General features: G+C 45.6%; 1 protein-coding gene across 1 annotated transcript in view; it reads right to left on the reverse strand.

Annotated features, from left to right (window-relative positions):
• The window catches only part of LOC142557674 (calcium-activated chloride channel regulator 1-like), a 39,331-nt gene that overhangs the window by 9,214 nt on the left and 13,447 nt on the right, over positions 1-16,670 (reverse strand). Inside the window, exons 4-11 of the mRNA XM_075669688.1 lie at positions 16,072-16,178; positions 15,107-15,283; positions 13,368-13,495; positions 10,863-10,977; positions 7,720-7,947; positions 5,892-6,191; positions 2,071-2,289; positions 1,272-1,545 (exon numbers count right to left, since the gene is read on the reverse strand). Of these exons, the coding sequence (XP_075525803.1) occupies positions 1,272-1,545; positions 2,071-2,289; positions 5,892-6,191; positions 7,720-7,947; positions 10,863-10,977; positions 13,368-13,495; positions 15,107-15,283; positions 16,072-16,178 (1,548 nt within the window). The remainder of the gene's footprint in view (positions 1-1,271; positions 1,546-2,070; positions 2,290-5,891; positions 6,192-7,719; positions 7,948-10,862; positions 10,978-13,367; positions 13,496-15,106; positions 15,284-16,071; positions 16,179-16,670) is intronic.

Below are 16,670 nucleotides of genomic sequence, written 5' to 3' on the forward strand. Positions count from 1 at the left end.
ATTTCCGGGGTACTGGCACTACCGACAACCTAAGTATTTTATCATCATAACGAGACAATAAACGACAATAGGAGACCTGTAGCTGATTTCTTATACGAAGCACGCAGTGGTCATCTGGTTTTCGTCGCTCATAACATGAACGCCAATCTCTCCGGTCTCAGAAGCTTTGGAAAATTCCTTGCTATGTTTGGAACGCTGTTATATTTATTGACTTTGGGTTCGCGAGAACTCTCGCTCTATATTGCGTATTATTTCTTCATAAATGCAACAGTTGTTGAATGATAAATTTTTTATGCTTCGAACTTGTACAGTTGTTTTACAAACATGACGTTCTTTTATTGCTGGCCTGTAAGCTTGATGCTTCATTTTGTTATTTCTTTCTATATTCGGAGTTTTCGTACACAAGTGATGCCTTAACAAAAAAGAAATTCTCCCAACAATAGACGCAATTTAGCAATTGTTCTTAACACAAATAACTTATTCGATATTAGTTGAGTGCATGCTGAGCACACTGACTTCTGCGTTGTGTAATATTTAGTTGAGAAATCTGGGGCTATGACATCCACGACGTTGCTTCGAGTGACATTCTATAATATCTATTAGAAAGTTTCGTGCAATAAGAGAATGTCTCTAACGCATTGCGGTGAATTACAGCGCCGCAAGGCTCCGCCGTTAGCGTTGCTGTTCCAGTCTGCGTATACCGGTACTGCGGCCTACGTCTACGCATACGCTCGGCTACAGCCAATGTACTCAGTACAAGCTCCGCCCACAAAACCACACTGCATCCGCCTTCTTCGCCTTCGGGCCTACACTGTAACAATAATAAAGGCAGCTTTCGTGCTTCGACCATTTTTACAACGTCAACCAGCCTTTCTCCTGCACTGACCCCACTATTTTTTTCCACTTGGCGATTCAGGAGTGGAATCTCTCGCCGCAGTCAGCAGCTGGTATAGTCAAGATAGATATTTCAGAAGCACTGAACCAATCTCTATCGCTGACCAAGAGACCGCTGAAACATAAACGCAAGAATTTTCCTGGTAAAAAAATTCAGTGGGTTTAGGTGAAAAAAACACGATGTGATTACAAGGCACGCCGTAGTGGGGGACTCCAGCTTATTTGAACATCTGGGGTTCTTTAACGTGCAGCTAATGCACGGTGCCATCGTCAGTTTGTCACCGACTACAGTACATCTACGCTAAGGTAAACAGTTCAAACTGTTGTTACTTTGCATCAGAAGCAGGAATACGAGAGAAGCAGAGCTTGAATCGCACCGTGGCCGTCGTCACGAAGTGGTACCGTAGACTTGTGCGGTGGGTTCGGGCCGGTGACCTCAGCAACGACCGCGGCGTCGAGGACAACGTTCGCACCTTTACTCACGTCGGCGTAGATGATCGCTTCATCAGGTTTCCCAACTTCCAGGCTTCCCATTCGGCACGTGACCCGAATGGGCTCGTCCTTGGGGTCCCTGCCTTGGGACTTGATTCGGACGTTCACCTCCATCTTGCGCGAACCGGAGCTGTGCACGCGAAGCGTCCACTCACCGGACTAAATAAATATATAAATAACCAATTAAATAAATGAATGCGTCAGTCAGTGAATGAATGAATGAATGAATGAATGAATGAATTACACCATCAAGAACATATAAAACTCTAAAGTTAGAAATCAAAGCGCCCCAAATATATTGCATTCCATTTCAACTTTGCTATCGCGGTGCCGCATATGACAGTTGTAGCTAGTTGTCCGATTTCTTTGTTCGTAGTTATGAGGTACGAGTCTCACTAAAGGCTGAAAATAGAAAGCGTTCGTGGCTTGTGTGCGCACACGAGCTATGGTCACGTGCTGTCCCTTTGTACCACTTAATGTGGTTGGGCCTGTTCTGTATGAACAGAGTGCTAGGTCTCGCAAACTACGCAGAAAGAGAAAAAAGAAACTTATGTTCGTGTTTTTTTTTAGTATGTGTGTGTGTTTAATGATAGACGCTGCAATTACTAGCACTGCGTTTCGCATTGCTGATCATTTTGACCCCCAGTCATTGTACTCGCTGTACAGAGAAAGGTGGGACATTACCTGCGCCGGGCTGGGTACGACGATTTTCTTCGATCCCGCGTCGCCGTGGACTGTGCACTTGTGGCATTCTTTGCCGCTGGGATCGATGAGGGTCACTGTCATGTTAGCGACCTGACGGCTCACTCGTTCGACGGCGACGACAGTGTTGTTTCCCAAAGAAGGTTCGAGCACGAACTTTTCCTCTAACTTGCCCGTAAAAGCCTTTTCGACGTCAGTGAGCTGTTGATAAAACAACAAAGCGGCTGCCTGAGCGCACTGTTGCGGTGCAGAATAAGGGACACGGACCACGGAATAAAACTTTTAAAAGAAAACAAACCACGTGTCGGCTCCCATAGGGCAGTCTTGTTCACTGTGATGGGTGAACCACTATATTCTTTGCCATGATCATCCCTGACCAGACAAGTTTTCGTCAGCCACTCGATGTCACCGTTGGGTTTTATGGAACGTTCAATATCCGGGCCCTATTTGGACTTTAAATGCGGTCGTCGAGGATGGTGTTATTGTGTTGGGAGAGGATAGGAACGCGACAATCTAGGCCGTGATTTTGTAGCGATTCCGTCCGCTCGATCTTATTCCACTATCCGCGGCAATGGCTTAGGGCTATGGCGTAACACGGCTAAGCACGAGGTTGCGGGTACGTTTCCCGCATTTCGATGGAGGCGGAATGCAGAAATGCTCGTGTGCCGTGCAGCGGGCGCACTTTAAGGTACCCCAGGTGGTCATAATCCAGATTCCACAACTGCAGTGTGCCTCATAATCATATCCTGGCGTTTTGGCCCGTAAAACCCCCAAGTAAACGCGCGAAAGAAAAAAAAATAGCTTAGCGTTAGCTCAGCTATTCTTACCCTATCCCCAGTGCAGGGTATCAGACTGGATATCTATATTCCGGTTAACCCTCCTCCCTTTCGCATCTCATTTATCTCTCTTTGTCTGTCTTTGATTCTTTTTTTTTTGCATCGCTGATTAGTTCAACGAGTTGTTGCACACACAGATATCTACGTCACCATTTATGTCATGGCTGGAATTCCTAATCTCCTAATTTTCAGAATGTGCTGTGACGGTGACGTTTACCTTGTGGTGGCGGACCTGTATATCTCAAATTTCATTCTGCATTCCTCCATATGTATAATATTTACAAATGCGCAAGTTTTCATGTCTCTAAAGGCAAATGATGCCCCTTGGCGGAAATAACGGCAAGAGTGATGCGGGGTTTCATGTTTTAGGTGACCTACCGCTAATCTGGAAGGTATACTGTCGACGTCAATGAAGTTTGCAGGGGTGATGCTTACTTAGCATCGGTGCCATGCGTCATGTTATCCGGGCCGTAAAATAACAGATCTCGACGAATTTACGTATTTCTCTTGATTCACGAATATGGAGTGTCAAGAAATGTTCCACATTTAACGTAATTATGGGCGCTATAACGTAAAACTGTTCCAAACTTTTCTATTAAAATTCTGCTATCAGGCCTCCACGATTGGTCAAAAACTTTTTTCGACCACCCCCACTTCACCCGCCTGTCACGCGACGTCACGAAAACCGCGATAGGTCCCCATCTGATATTATGTGTACACACTGATAATGCATGATTTGACAGAAAAAAGAAAAACAGTTATTTCTGATTCGACCCCTTTTCGCCATTAGCTCCCGGCTATTGGTAAAGAGCTTTAGGGCTGCACCTACTTCACCTGCCTGTCACGCGACGTCAAAAAACCTCACCAACTCACCGCGTCAAAGTGCCGTGTACGCTATAAAGATGCAATAATATGCCGAACAAAACTGAATTTTCTTCGGAATAGCCGCAGGCTGCCCCGCTCCGAAAGGAATAAAAGATGGCTACCGCCGATCGCTGAGACGCTGGCTACTCGCACCTGCCGGAGAGCATGGGTGTATTTGCGCATAATAAAGCTTCCTGCGTGGCCGTGTAACGTTTTCAGGCACTTTCGGCATGTTTACCACCTCACTCTGCCAACTCTTCTTTGCTGAGGGTCAGTTTTAGCGTCATTCTTAAGCTTCCGTTGCGTGCCGCCACGATTTTTGACCAGCCACCATAAGCTAAGTAAGGGAAAGCCGACCAATCGCAGACGCCTTCACCACCCTCTTCATCCGCTTATCAATTTTCAGTGCACTGGCTCTGCCCCAGTGGATCCCTCTCCACTTGAGCGTTCTCCTCGCCTCTTGTCAGCCAATTAGATACGACAAGCCGCTCAGTGTAGGCAATGTTATTCGTTTTTCAAGCAAACAAAAGTGACCTCCTATGAACGAGAGAGTGTTTGATTGGTCTGTACAGACAACCCTGTGGGTGACCGCCTGGTGCTTGCGTCGATGGTTACGCAAATTTGACGTCAGGAGATTGGAATAGAAACATATTGGAATAGTTTTACGTTATAGGGCCCATATTCCAAGTTTCTATAGACCTCGCTGAAAGGATTCCGAGGCGGTGAAATAATCGTCTGTGAACGTTCTCGCGGGTACCAGTGCTTACACAGTAATCAAATAGTAATTCTGTGTACAATGACCCGATCAAAGTTCGAGAACAAGTTAATTATTTGTTGCAGGAATTGCCAGGGAAGGGAAAGACTATTCCTTAAATCATGGCTTAGGTGTCGCGGCGCGTCCAACATCGCGTCAAATGATGGCAATGCTTTCAGTAAAGTGATCGTGGGCACTTATATGGGGAGTACAAACCCACTGCAGAGCCGTGGTTGCCACTGAGTAGCCGATACAGATCTCGAAAGCTATGTTTTTGCTAATTGCAAGCACCAGAAGCAATCGCACATCGGGAGTCTCATCATAGACACCACTATGCTGTGGACACCACCTATGCTGTGTCCACAGAGGTACAATGCACCCTCACTTGGCCGAGCAGAGCGTTCGTTCACTCACACGCAGCATGTCACTACTCGACAGCAAAAAGTGTCGCGCACGCCAACTGCATGCAGGGTGACTGAAGGGTATATTGTTGGCTTCTCTAACTGTTGCTCTGTTGATGTAGTCTGTCGGTTTCACATTGCACAAGGCCTTGTGTAAGGACATTTATGCTAAAAAACAATTACGTACTAATGCGTAGGACAGATTATCGGAGATCTATTAGAGTTACCGAATAGGTGCCACGAGAAGTCAAGCGCGGTCGAAGACGGCAGAAAACTATGTGGTGCGAAAAAAATTTAGGAAATTTGCAGGCCTAGGAGAGCATCAACTAGCGCAAAACAGGTGTCATTGGAGATCGACGGAACAGACCTTCGTCCTGCAGTGCATATAAGATGGGTTGATGACAATGATGATTGTGATGTCCATTATTTATTTATTTATTTATTTAATTGCTGATACTGCAGGGCCTGTCCGGGCTCATGGAAGAATGAGTACGTTACACAATTAGTTACAATTACTTCGTGAAGGGTAACAAAAATGAACTTCAGAAAAATTTGAAGCAAATCTGAACGCAGGAATGTAACTAAGTATGCAAGATTAGGAATTTCTGATACGTGCTCAATACACTTCACAAACCATTCAAGTGGAAAATAGTTTACACATGTGTCAGATAGCATAGTCTTATAAACAAAGAATGACCTGCGGGAGCAAGGAGTATTTATGAGAGTTCACACGACTAATGGAGTGTTGAATGGTTTTATTGTGATTAGTCCTGGTCGAAGTGTTTAAAAGGGTAAGTAGCGGGAACGGGGAATTCTGTGCCATCTTCGGCGGCAAAGTGCGCCGGTTGCCTAGAAACGTGTGAAAACGCATGCCTGTTTAAATGATACCGTGTCGTGCGGGACCACGTGACGTTATAAAACGGTGCCGTGAAAGGGCGCCATACGTACCGTGACGTAATCTTTGTCTGCACCGGCCTGTGCGATGGTGGCTTCCACGAAGGCTGTCTCCATGCGGAGCGCGGTGTTGCCCAGGAGGTCCTGAAAGAAGAACGCTTTTCCACGGGTGGCTATGGCCAACTTCTCGAGCTTATCATCGGCCTTGGACCCCAGCGCCAACGTGCTGACTTCCACCTTGGCGGCCGTCAACTGCGGCATGACGTCATTGAGGTAAGGAGCCCTGTTTTCAGCGCCGTCGCTCATCAACACGATGATGCCGCCTTCCGGTGTCTCGTCGGGAGTGCTCAGTACCTGTAACGATGTTTTTTTCTTATTTTTTTTCTGACAGAGTGCACTGCGCCTCGTGCAAGCACTTGAATGAAAGCGTGGATGCCCTGTTCGTTGAAGAATTGAAGCAGTGAATTATTTAACTTATTGTCCATAAGCCACAAAATCTATCTGTGCGTCTGTTTCACAGCTTGGCAGCTCTGAGAATTCTCTCTCTCTCTCTCTCGTAGTTCTTGTTTCTGGACAGAGCCACAGCGGGTAGCGAATGTCGGCTGTGGCTGATGGTGCAGAATACTTGGGACAGTTCTGAGGTTCTCCAGGTGTTTGACCCCAGGGCCAGGGGCTTAAAGCATATGGGCCTTAGCTCCAGGCCTGGTTCTTAGACGCAGTTTATTTGAGGTCCGAGGCACTTTTTTATGAGAGAGCAAACGGGACACCGCATTCTGTGGCTAATTTTCACCGTTGGCTTAAGGAAATGGCGTCTCTACTGCTTAGCACGAGCTGGAAGCTTTTTGGGCCTCAGTAACTGCATTCCGAAGGTGGCGAAATGCGAAAACATGTTATAGCATGTTATAAAATACCGGAGTCCTATTCTGCGGCATATTCCTCAGCCCACATGTAGCTTTGGGACATTGACAGACTGAGTGCTTGTAAGCGGTGTAGAATATAAACTTGGGACAATGTAAATCTCTGGGACAATGTTTGTTTAGAAACAAGAGGCAAATATACATTGTGCTTGGTGAATTTCGCGTACGTTGACTGCTTCTCTTAAATGCAATAAACGCAACTTAATATCGGTTCCGTTTATGTTGAACAAACCAGTTGCGCCATTTCTATGCAGTTTTTTTTTCCTTTACTTGTTTCTGAGGCACGACATAAGATTGGCCTTGTAGCAATGACGCATCAATGTAGATAAGGTCACGACCTCCTTTAGATGTTTTCGTTTCAAGCACTGACCATACAACACTCAGCAGTTCATCGGGGTAGCATGCATATATATATATATATATCTATATATATATATATATATATATATATATATATATATATATATATATATATGCAGAATAAAAACTATAACCACAGCACCTCTAAACAAGTGTCACAAAATAATAGACAAAAACACTTAGACATACGTACGCATAATGCAACCATATTCGGCCAAAAAAGGCCTTGAGGAAATTAGTTGTTCTTTTTAACTAATGTTTAGAGATGATAAGGTAAAGGTAAGGGAAAGTGGACGAAAAGCAACTTGCCGCCGCTGCGAGCCGAGCCCACATCTTCCGCATAATGCACTGCAGCAGTGACGAAACACGCAAACTTAAGCACACTAACCATCATAATTATGTTAAATACAATTTCTTTTTATTATTTTAAACGTCGGGAGTTGGGCCACAAACAGGGCCGTCTATGTCGAAATATGAGGTAAGAAACTCAACAATAAGGAGTAGCAGTGACTGCAGAAAATGAAGTTACGTTCACTGAGTTTCGAGATAACTCGCCGAGTGAAAGCTTCACTCTCATAGTTCGCACTCGCAAAAGTAGTGCGTACCTCCAGGGCTCGCTGGAGGCCGCAGCCAATGCACGTCGCCCCGACGGTGCGCAACTGTTTCACCGTATTCAGGAAGCTCTGCCTGGTGTTTACGTTCACAGGCATCAGGGTGTGACGGACCGCCGCATTGTTACTGAACGTAATGATGGCCAGCCGCTTCGAGCCATCCTCAATGTCCTGGATGTATCGGGTCACCGCTTCTTTCAGGAACGTCATCCGGTTGTACGCCTGGAATACGCACAAAAACATCAGAGAAGTGACCTATGCTCTTTGGGCGCATGACCATTGCACTGAGGTGAAGAAACCCTTTGCCAGTACCATTAGATGAGGCATAGGGTGAGTTATCTGTTACGCTTAGTTGAGATGTAGAACTAATCAGGTAAAGCAGAGGGAAATCGGACCAAGAGGCAACTTATTACAGGTGTCTGTATGTATGACTATGACCCTCTATGACCCTCTATAACCCTCTATATGACTCGACGCTTTATCCTGTTTCTTTACTACCTCAATCAAACATAATAATTAACTTTCTATGCTTTCTCCCCCATTGCTGTCTCAAACTTTGCATGGTTGTGAAAAACAAAACAAATTGATCCCCTCGAATACCCTTATTCATCTAGCTCGCATCCTCTGGCACTGTTACAAAGGACCGGATAATCATAGTGTACTGTGTTGTATTCATTGCGATATGAATTACGTGGCCACTGCAGGCCCATTTCTGCCATCACGTCGCCGTCTCCGTGACGTTCCGTATAGAGTACAAGGGCGATCACATCGTTGGCGCGCGCCGTATGCGACACTTGCTAGTGAGAGCTTGCGAGGGTGAGCCGACGATGGCGGCTCATTCTCGCGAACGCAAGGGAGCAAAGCGGGGAGGAAGCGCGCCGTCTTCCGCTGCGCGCAAGTCACCAGGGAAAGGGGGGGGGGGGGTTATACTTCGGCGCCTTCTGCGTATGGCGCAGACGCGCGCAGTCGCTCGGCCTCTGCCTTGAAAACGATCTGCGATGGAGACAAAGTGCTGATAGCTTCCTTCGTGTGCACTGTGTTTTCGCCGCTTAATTCGCTTTGAAGTGAGCGGCAGCACGAAGGTCAATTCACTGGTGGCTGCTGCCGCGATTTCTCACTCCAGCGTTGTCACAGCAAGCTTACGCGGTCATCGAGTGAGATGCGTACGTGTTTGCGCGGGCGCGCGTGACCCCGTGCTTGGGAATTTAGTTAGTAAGCGAATGTTTACAAGTTTATACGGCTAATAAAACTGCTATCCTTACTTCGTATAGATGTATGCTAATTTTCTATCGCAATCTATGCTTTGCCTTTCGGGAGAGGCTGCGAATATTTTACTTGGTTATTACATATGATGCAGTCTTATTTTGCAACCATCTGTATACATCAATCTGCACACGTTACGACTTTCCGAATGTGTCTGTGTGTGGTTCTTGCTGCGAATATTGCTGCTAAAATGTTTTCTTTAGGTGCTGCTTACCCAACGTGTATACCATAGTTTCCACCGCTTGTCGAGGGCTCCCGTAGCTACAAGTCATACGCTATTTCAACAAGTATGAATAACGTATGACAGACGCTTTCAGGGTGGCATATCCTAATCAGGCTCTTTCCGGGCCTTTTGCTGTGCCCCGTGAGCCAATTTGTATGAAATTGTCTCAAATAAAAGAGAAAGAAAGAAAGAAAGAAAGGAAGAAAGAAAGAAAGAAAGAAAAAGGAGAAAGGAAAGAAAGACATGGCGGGCTAAATAATTTAGTAATAATATAAGACATAGTCAACTCTATAGTACATCACGGTTCCAAGTAATAAAACGGGGCAATGTCTGTGACCATTCTCACATATTTAGGCTGTATACTTCTCACTTATCACCCTTAAATGTCACCATACTGGTCACGTTCGCCGGATAAAATTTGAGAGAAAAAAATCACAGTGTCATCATCATCGCGCAAGCACATGGCCGTTGGCTCGATCGTTGGCCCATGCGGTGTTACCAACAATTGACGCTTGCGTCCATACCCACCTCTGTTCGCGGTAATATTGGCGCCGTATCATGTGTAGTTATTGAAGCTCTTACCTCACTTTTAACGAATGAATTTCCTGAATGCAATTTTAACGATCTTATTTACCTGAGAACAGGTCCTACGAAGGCCTAGCTTAAGCACGCAGAAATATTCGGCGTAAAAGCAGAACCCGCTAGACAAGTCTGATAAGCGCAGCGCAAACACAGCGTAAGAAAACCGATAACTCTTCCCCTCTTTGTTCAGACAGCTCTAGATAACGAGTTTCCCAACGTTATCCATGATTACCCACTGCCGCAAATGGTTTATCTGCGCAGTTCATAAGGGTGAGCTGGCGTGGGACAAAACACAGCTAAAGAGCCTTGCATATCTGGCCACGTAAATTGTGGAGCAACTGGATTCGTGTGATTACTTAATGTGCCCCCGGGAAACAACCAAGCAGGAAATTTTCAGTTATACCCGTACGAACACCATGCATCGAGGAGCGACGCAAACATGTGGCGACATCGTACATTCTGCAAAATTTAAAACGAGCCGTGTTCTTCAGCGTATCAAATGAATTACCAGTGTTTGTCTTCAGGGGCCAACGGACCACAGTATGACTGTAAATACATTATTTTCTTGTACACGACACTTGATAATTCACGGTGTCGCTGAGCAATGTTATGTCGTGAACAACTATCGGCCTTGCGTGTGCATGCGATGGGTGCCGAAAAAAGGAGGTCCAATAACCGCGAGAGAGCGCTTATATGCATGGCGAGCGAAATTAGGTGCAAGACGTGAGGTGATGAAGATATAATTAGGTACCTGTGACGTCACAAGCTGCGTCTTATTCACAAAGTTAAAGAAAATACACACGTGTCCTTTAATTCATCAAATCACGGTTTCATGGTGCCCTGCATTGGTTAAATAATCCAAGTCAACCAAAGGCGACCCTTCATGAGGAAGTTTTTCCCCAAGATTTTCACGTAGAGTGATGTTTTCCCCATTCTTTTTAAGCCCGAAAGTGAGGCTGGTATGAAGAGTCAAATCTTTTATTGTGGGCGAATACGTTTAAGTCGTATTTTCGTTATCGAGACCAACGCGTTGCACAAACATAATCTCTTCTAAACAACAGCCGCTTACGTCCATGCTAGTCGAGACATCGAGAACCAGAACGACCCGCTGGGCCAGATGCTCCCTCTGTTGCGTCTCTTCAAACGACACCTCGATGCTCTTGGACATGTCGGGCCTGGGAAGGCTGCAAGGATAATCGGCGAGTGCAGAACGTGCCCAAATTAGGGCTCTTGCTTTGTATTTGCCCTCGTATATCTTCTTACCATATGATCGAAAAATGGAAGGATGCTGCTGGGTGCAAGCCGGCCTAAGCCTATTTCATGCAAAAGCAACTCAGAATCACTGATTCATCGAATCGGCCTGACGTCTCTATCCCCACTCCGTTCCGTGGGTTTATCTACTTTAAGGAAGCCGCAGGAATTTTCACTCAGCTATTTAACATCCTTGAAAACTACGTTCAACGGCTTTGTCAATCCAGTCTTTTCGATCTGTACATTTATTTTCATTAACTCACTTTCTCCAAATTATCTGGCGACAGCCTGCATTATTCAGCTTGCTTTCATTCCTGCCTTTAAAATAAAATAATAAAGAACGTAGACTAAAATAAATGATATTACGTTTATAGCATTCTTGGCGAACAACTCAGACTGCGCCTGTGTCAATATTAAATGGGTATACCAACAATACTTACTGCTACTATCGCTACCACAACAACTACTGCTGCTTCTACGACTGCTAGTAGTCGCAGTGATGGTGTCGCAGTAGCAGAACTAATACAAATGCCTATTGAAGGACTGCCGCGACCCATTCGTAGTATCTTGCAGATTGTGTGTCGAGATGCACTTGGAACCTCGCAGTCAGAACGTGACAAAGCTCTTTTCCTACAGCTTTCTGTTCGATGAATGCGTCCTTTAGTGCACATGTGTTTTCTTACGCCTGTCCACGAACCGAGTGGACGACCTGCCTCTGTCACACATCGCTATCGCGTCCTCCACTCTCGTGTGTCGCTCGTGGGTAATTAAATTTACGTTAATTAGTGTTATCTATCGAGGCCTCGCTCAGGTTTCTGCGTGAACCTAAGCGAAAGAATTGTTGGGTTTTTCGTGCCAAAACCACGACCTGATGTTGAGGCGCGCCGAAGTTGGGGACTACGGGTTAACTTAGACCGCCGGGAGATCATTAACGTGCATGCATATAAACGGCACACGGGTGTTCTTGCATTTCGCCTGCATCGAAATGCTGCCGGCGTGGCCAAGATTTGATTCCGAGACCACATGCCTAGCAGCCCAACGCCATACGCAAAGCCATTACGGTGGGTGAGCCTAGGCCAGAGCTTGGACTCGTGCGGTCATTGCTACATAATAAAATTGAAAAAAGATCTTGTAGATTCCACGCAGTGGGAAATTTAGCGTAAGCGCTGTATTGTTTGGTCCGACACTTGCGCTAAACTTGTAGTTATTTATCTCTTTACTAGCCCAGATGCGGGTTGAAATTGTCTCAAAGTGCTAGCGGCTACGATCGAAGAGCCTCAGTGGTGAAGATTAATCGCGATGCGCTTTTGTAATTGTCCGCGCGTTTCTAAGCAGCAATGAGTTTTAGCTGTCACGGGTGAAGAAGAGTGGCAAATGTGAGATTAAGTAGTGAGCCATCCGTGTTTCCACCAGGTGCCAACGCGCACAACTATCGAGCTGCGATTCTTTTGGGTGCGCTCACAAGTAGAAACAATTGATGACAGCACTTTCAGAGCGGTTCGCGCGTTTCTAAGTGTCAGTGTGCGTTTGAGTAATCTAAAATCACTATCTGCCATGAACGCAGAGTGGCAATGTTCAAAGTTAGGCGGTAAAACTTCTGCTTGGGTGAGTTGGTTGATACGCATTGAAATCATTGTAGCGCAAAGAAACACGGACAAAGAGGACAGTGTGTCCTTTTTTGTCCGCGTTTCCTTCCGATACAGTGGCTGCAATTCAAAATTCAGCTTCCGTTCGCCCGCCGTGATTGCTTAGTGGCTATGGTGTTGGGCTGATACGCACGTCGTCGCGGGATCGAATCCCGTGACGGCGGCGGCGAAATGCGAGAACACCCATGTACTTTGATTTAGGTGCACGTTAATGAACCCCAGGTGGTCCAAAATATTCCATAGTACCCCACTACGGCGTGCCTCATAATCAGATCGTGATTTTGGCGTGTAAAACCCAACAATTTAATTCTTTAAGGCTTCCGCTAAAAGCCTAGGCCTTAGGCGTAATGCATCTGAACTATGTAAAGTTTTGTGAGTACCACATGGTCATATCCCATGACAGGAAAGTGAATAGTACATACATAGAAAAGTACCATCATGCAAAGGTTCCATTTAACGCGCTGCAATCTAGAAATGAATTAAAAGTGAAACGTCTATAATCAAAGCCAATACCAATTCGATTGACAGTCGTCCTGATCTTAAATGTTTTTCATGCGCACAATAATCTGACTGAAATGTACCATTTAGGAAGCTATACTTCCTGCATTTCGGTGTTGCATGTGACGTACAAATCCTTAGTGATAAGTGCTGTACAGAGACGAAAGAGAAGGGAATACTTCTTGAAGTCTTCATTCTCGCTGATGACTTCCCACGTGGACTTCCCCCTGCAGATCGCATTTTGCTTGTTAGGAGCAAGACGGTTGTGCCGGCGCGTTCCATTGTCGGAATCACAGAACTGGCTCACCTGCAAAGTAGGTTGTGGTCTCAGACGTGAGCATGTTTCTAGCTGAACGCCACGGTCCACTGCTTGGTATGAAACCCTTCAATTCGCTACACAGTACGCTCACCGTTACAATATACCCATAAATGCTCTGCTGAAGACTGTTGCATTGATATTTCTGAGGAACTTCGAACACCGCACAATCGCTGATATGCGTGATTTCTTTCTGTTTCTGAGGATGACAATTATCATTTTCTCCCTTCCAGAAAGAAGCCTACAAACAGGAACATGTGGAATTCAGTGATTGACTGAGCATTGTATGTCTTTGGAAGTTCACGGGGGAGGCGAGGACTAAAGGGTTATGTGCCTGACAAAAATATTCCCACCCACAAAGAGTTCATCCAAAGGGTTAGACTACCTCCGACGCTGGAAAGAATTGCAACGAACCATATATTGACGCTGAACTTCAGTCAAGGATTCCAAGATGACTAACCTTAGAGTTATTTAGAGGCACTCTATCGTCGGCTACTGCTTAACGTGGCGTACACAAACAGCCTAGTCTGCCGCCATGGTCAAACTAGAAGCCCCAGTTGCAACAGCTTTGGTTCTGTGGAATCGATCGGACATATTATATGGGAACCAGCGCTGGCCAGGAGGCGCAAATGCAGTTTTAGTGTGAAACTGAAGCATGCTGAACCATTCGATAGGGAGGTCAGAAAAATGGTGCCACATTTTTAATGATTTTAGACGCGTGCCTGTATCAGTGTTCGCTTTAGCTCCGTGCGCCCAGCCGAGCTCTGGCCATATCTGTTGGCGCTGGAGAAGCGCATGCTATCATACGCTCTAACACGCCGGTTCCCAGAGAGGCCATAATCCGGACACATGTACCTCAAGATGAGCGGTGAAGCTGACGTGTGTGCGTCTGACCACTGGCTAGGCTGTGTGTTACGGCGCTGCTGTTGGCGCGCGAAGTTTCAGCGCTGGTTGCCGATTACACTGTAGAGCGTACAGGAATGTGAAAGGCATATGCGCGATAAATATAGCAACAGTCTTTCAAGGCCCGTTGACACTTAGGCGCATATTAGATCCCTGGCACTCTCCCCAAATGCAACGTCAAACACTCGATTCCTTGTTTGATTAAATTCAATCGAACGGCATCCTCTCAAAACCGTATTATTCGGACTATGTGCATCGTATAAAACGCCAGCAGGGAAGTCAGGGCGAGTCATGTATTCAGATATGTAGGAGTCAAACGCGAAACGAAGATATCAAGTGATCTTTTTTTTTCTGCCTCTCTCCTCCTAGGGCCTTACTTCCCTTCCCTTGTAGGCGAATACTTTTACGCCGGCAAAGCTCTGTCCTTTTAAATAAACAGCTCTCTCTCGCTCTCTCTCTCCCTCCCTCTCTCTCTCTCTCTCTCTCTCTCTCTCTCTCTCTCTCTCTCTCTCTCTCTCTCTCTCTCTTTCACGTTTTACAGGTCTTAGCTTGCAAAAAAGCTGCTATCCTTCCTATACGAAATGAAACTTCATTGCAGTTCAGTTCATGTGCATGCCCAATATTAGTGGCATATAGGTATTTTTGTGGAGAGGTCATAGTAGACAGGACGAACACGAACGTCCAATAGAAGACACTCACGTTGGTGATATAAGGCATGAACATGATTGACGATTCGACGGGATTCTCCGGCGACTGCAAAAACTCAATCATGCAGTCCTTAGGAAATTTGCAGGTCTTGGGGTTAAATTTACACCTTCCTCCAGAGACCTGTCTTGGGATGAAGCGAATCTTCTCCGAGCATGAATTCAGTTTGACCTGAGAAAGCAGGAACAAAAAAAAAACATGCATGTTAAAAGCGCCAACTTCGGCACGCCGGAATTTTACGTTAAAAATGCTCTTGGTTGGCTCGTGAAAAATTTGCAATTAGGAAACTGGAGTGAATGAAGCGAGCAGTCAATCTTCTTTTATTGTTTATACCTAGCCCATCTCCCTCGTTTTCTCCGCGAAAGTTCTTTCGCTTGCAGACCGAACATTACAATTTCGCTGCCTTCTGCTGGTATCGCTAAATATATGCTACACTCTATAAGTGCGAAAGGCGACCCTGGTTCGTATTTTCGATGGCAGATGATTGAAAAGTTCAAGAAATAAAAGAATGAAATCGAGGGTCCGGCGGAAGCCCGTCTGGAAAAGGAAATGAATGTGGTGTACTTAGATTTCAATAAACATTAGGCTGAAGCTCTGGCAGGAAAATTTCGATGGGAACCCTCGAATGAAAACAAAAATCTTTGCAATGTTTCCAATGAAAGTGCTACGTTATAGAAAAAAAATTACATATGAAAGCATGGTTAAAATAAGACCTGACGTTTCATAAAAAATAGATGAATATCGCAAATGATTAAGAAAAGAACACCTACATGAAATTTACTCATTTACAGCGCCACAAGAAGCTCTCATGATTGTATAATTGTGTAAGTAGCGCATAACTTAGCTTAGCCTGAAAGCGGAGAATGCAAATGCGGTGTTTAAGAGTCTTCGGGACATTGCTACTTTCTGGATAGCAACATCGCTCTTATAAGCAGCCTACGTGCAAATCACGTGCTCACCACTCTGCCTTCGCAGTAGGTAAGCGGGTACTGGTTGTCATCCTGGCTGCCGTACTCGTCGAACACTCCGTACCGGTAATGGGCCCACTCGTGCACGAACACGTACGCTGCAATCGTGGAACATAAGATCAAAAAGAACTCATCATTCGGCGTGTCATGCCGAAGGGCGTCAGGTACGGTTCCGTCTGCGTCAACCGGCAGGCCACCACACATGATGCGCCAGTGCCGCAGAATAAACAAGTTGGCACTACAGCTCCGACAGGGTTTGTATACCTGAATAACGGCCTCGAATATTGTGTTCTTTGTAATCATGTTTTCATTAACTTGATCATTTGTTTGTTTATTTAAATGCAGTTTTTAGTATTCATCGCTTCACTTTGCTGACCATTTCGTGTTCCTTGTTTCCCTACAAACGCTTCCCTACATTTACATTTGTGACTGATGTCATTTTATACCACGCAAGGGGAGGCTGAACAGTCAATATGCGCATCATGCCAAGTGTATTGTTCGACACTCTGCATTACTCGTCGATACCAGCGAGTCGAGGATAAGGGCTCGTTCATGTATGTATGTATGTATGTATGTATGTATGTATGTAT

This window comes from Dermacentor variabilis, chromosome 9 (genome assembly GCF_050947875.1).
Source record: "Dermacentor variabilis isolate Ectoservices chromosome 9, ASM5094787v1, whole genome shotgun sequence".
Lineage (NCBI taxonomy): Eukaryota > Metazoa > Arthropoda > Arachnida > Ixodida > Ixodidae > Dermacentor > Dermacentor variabilis.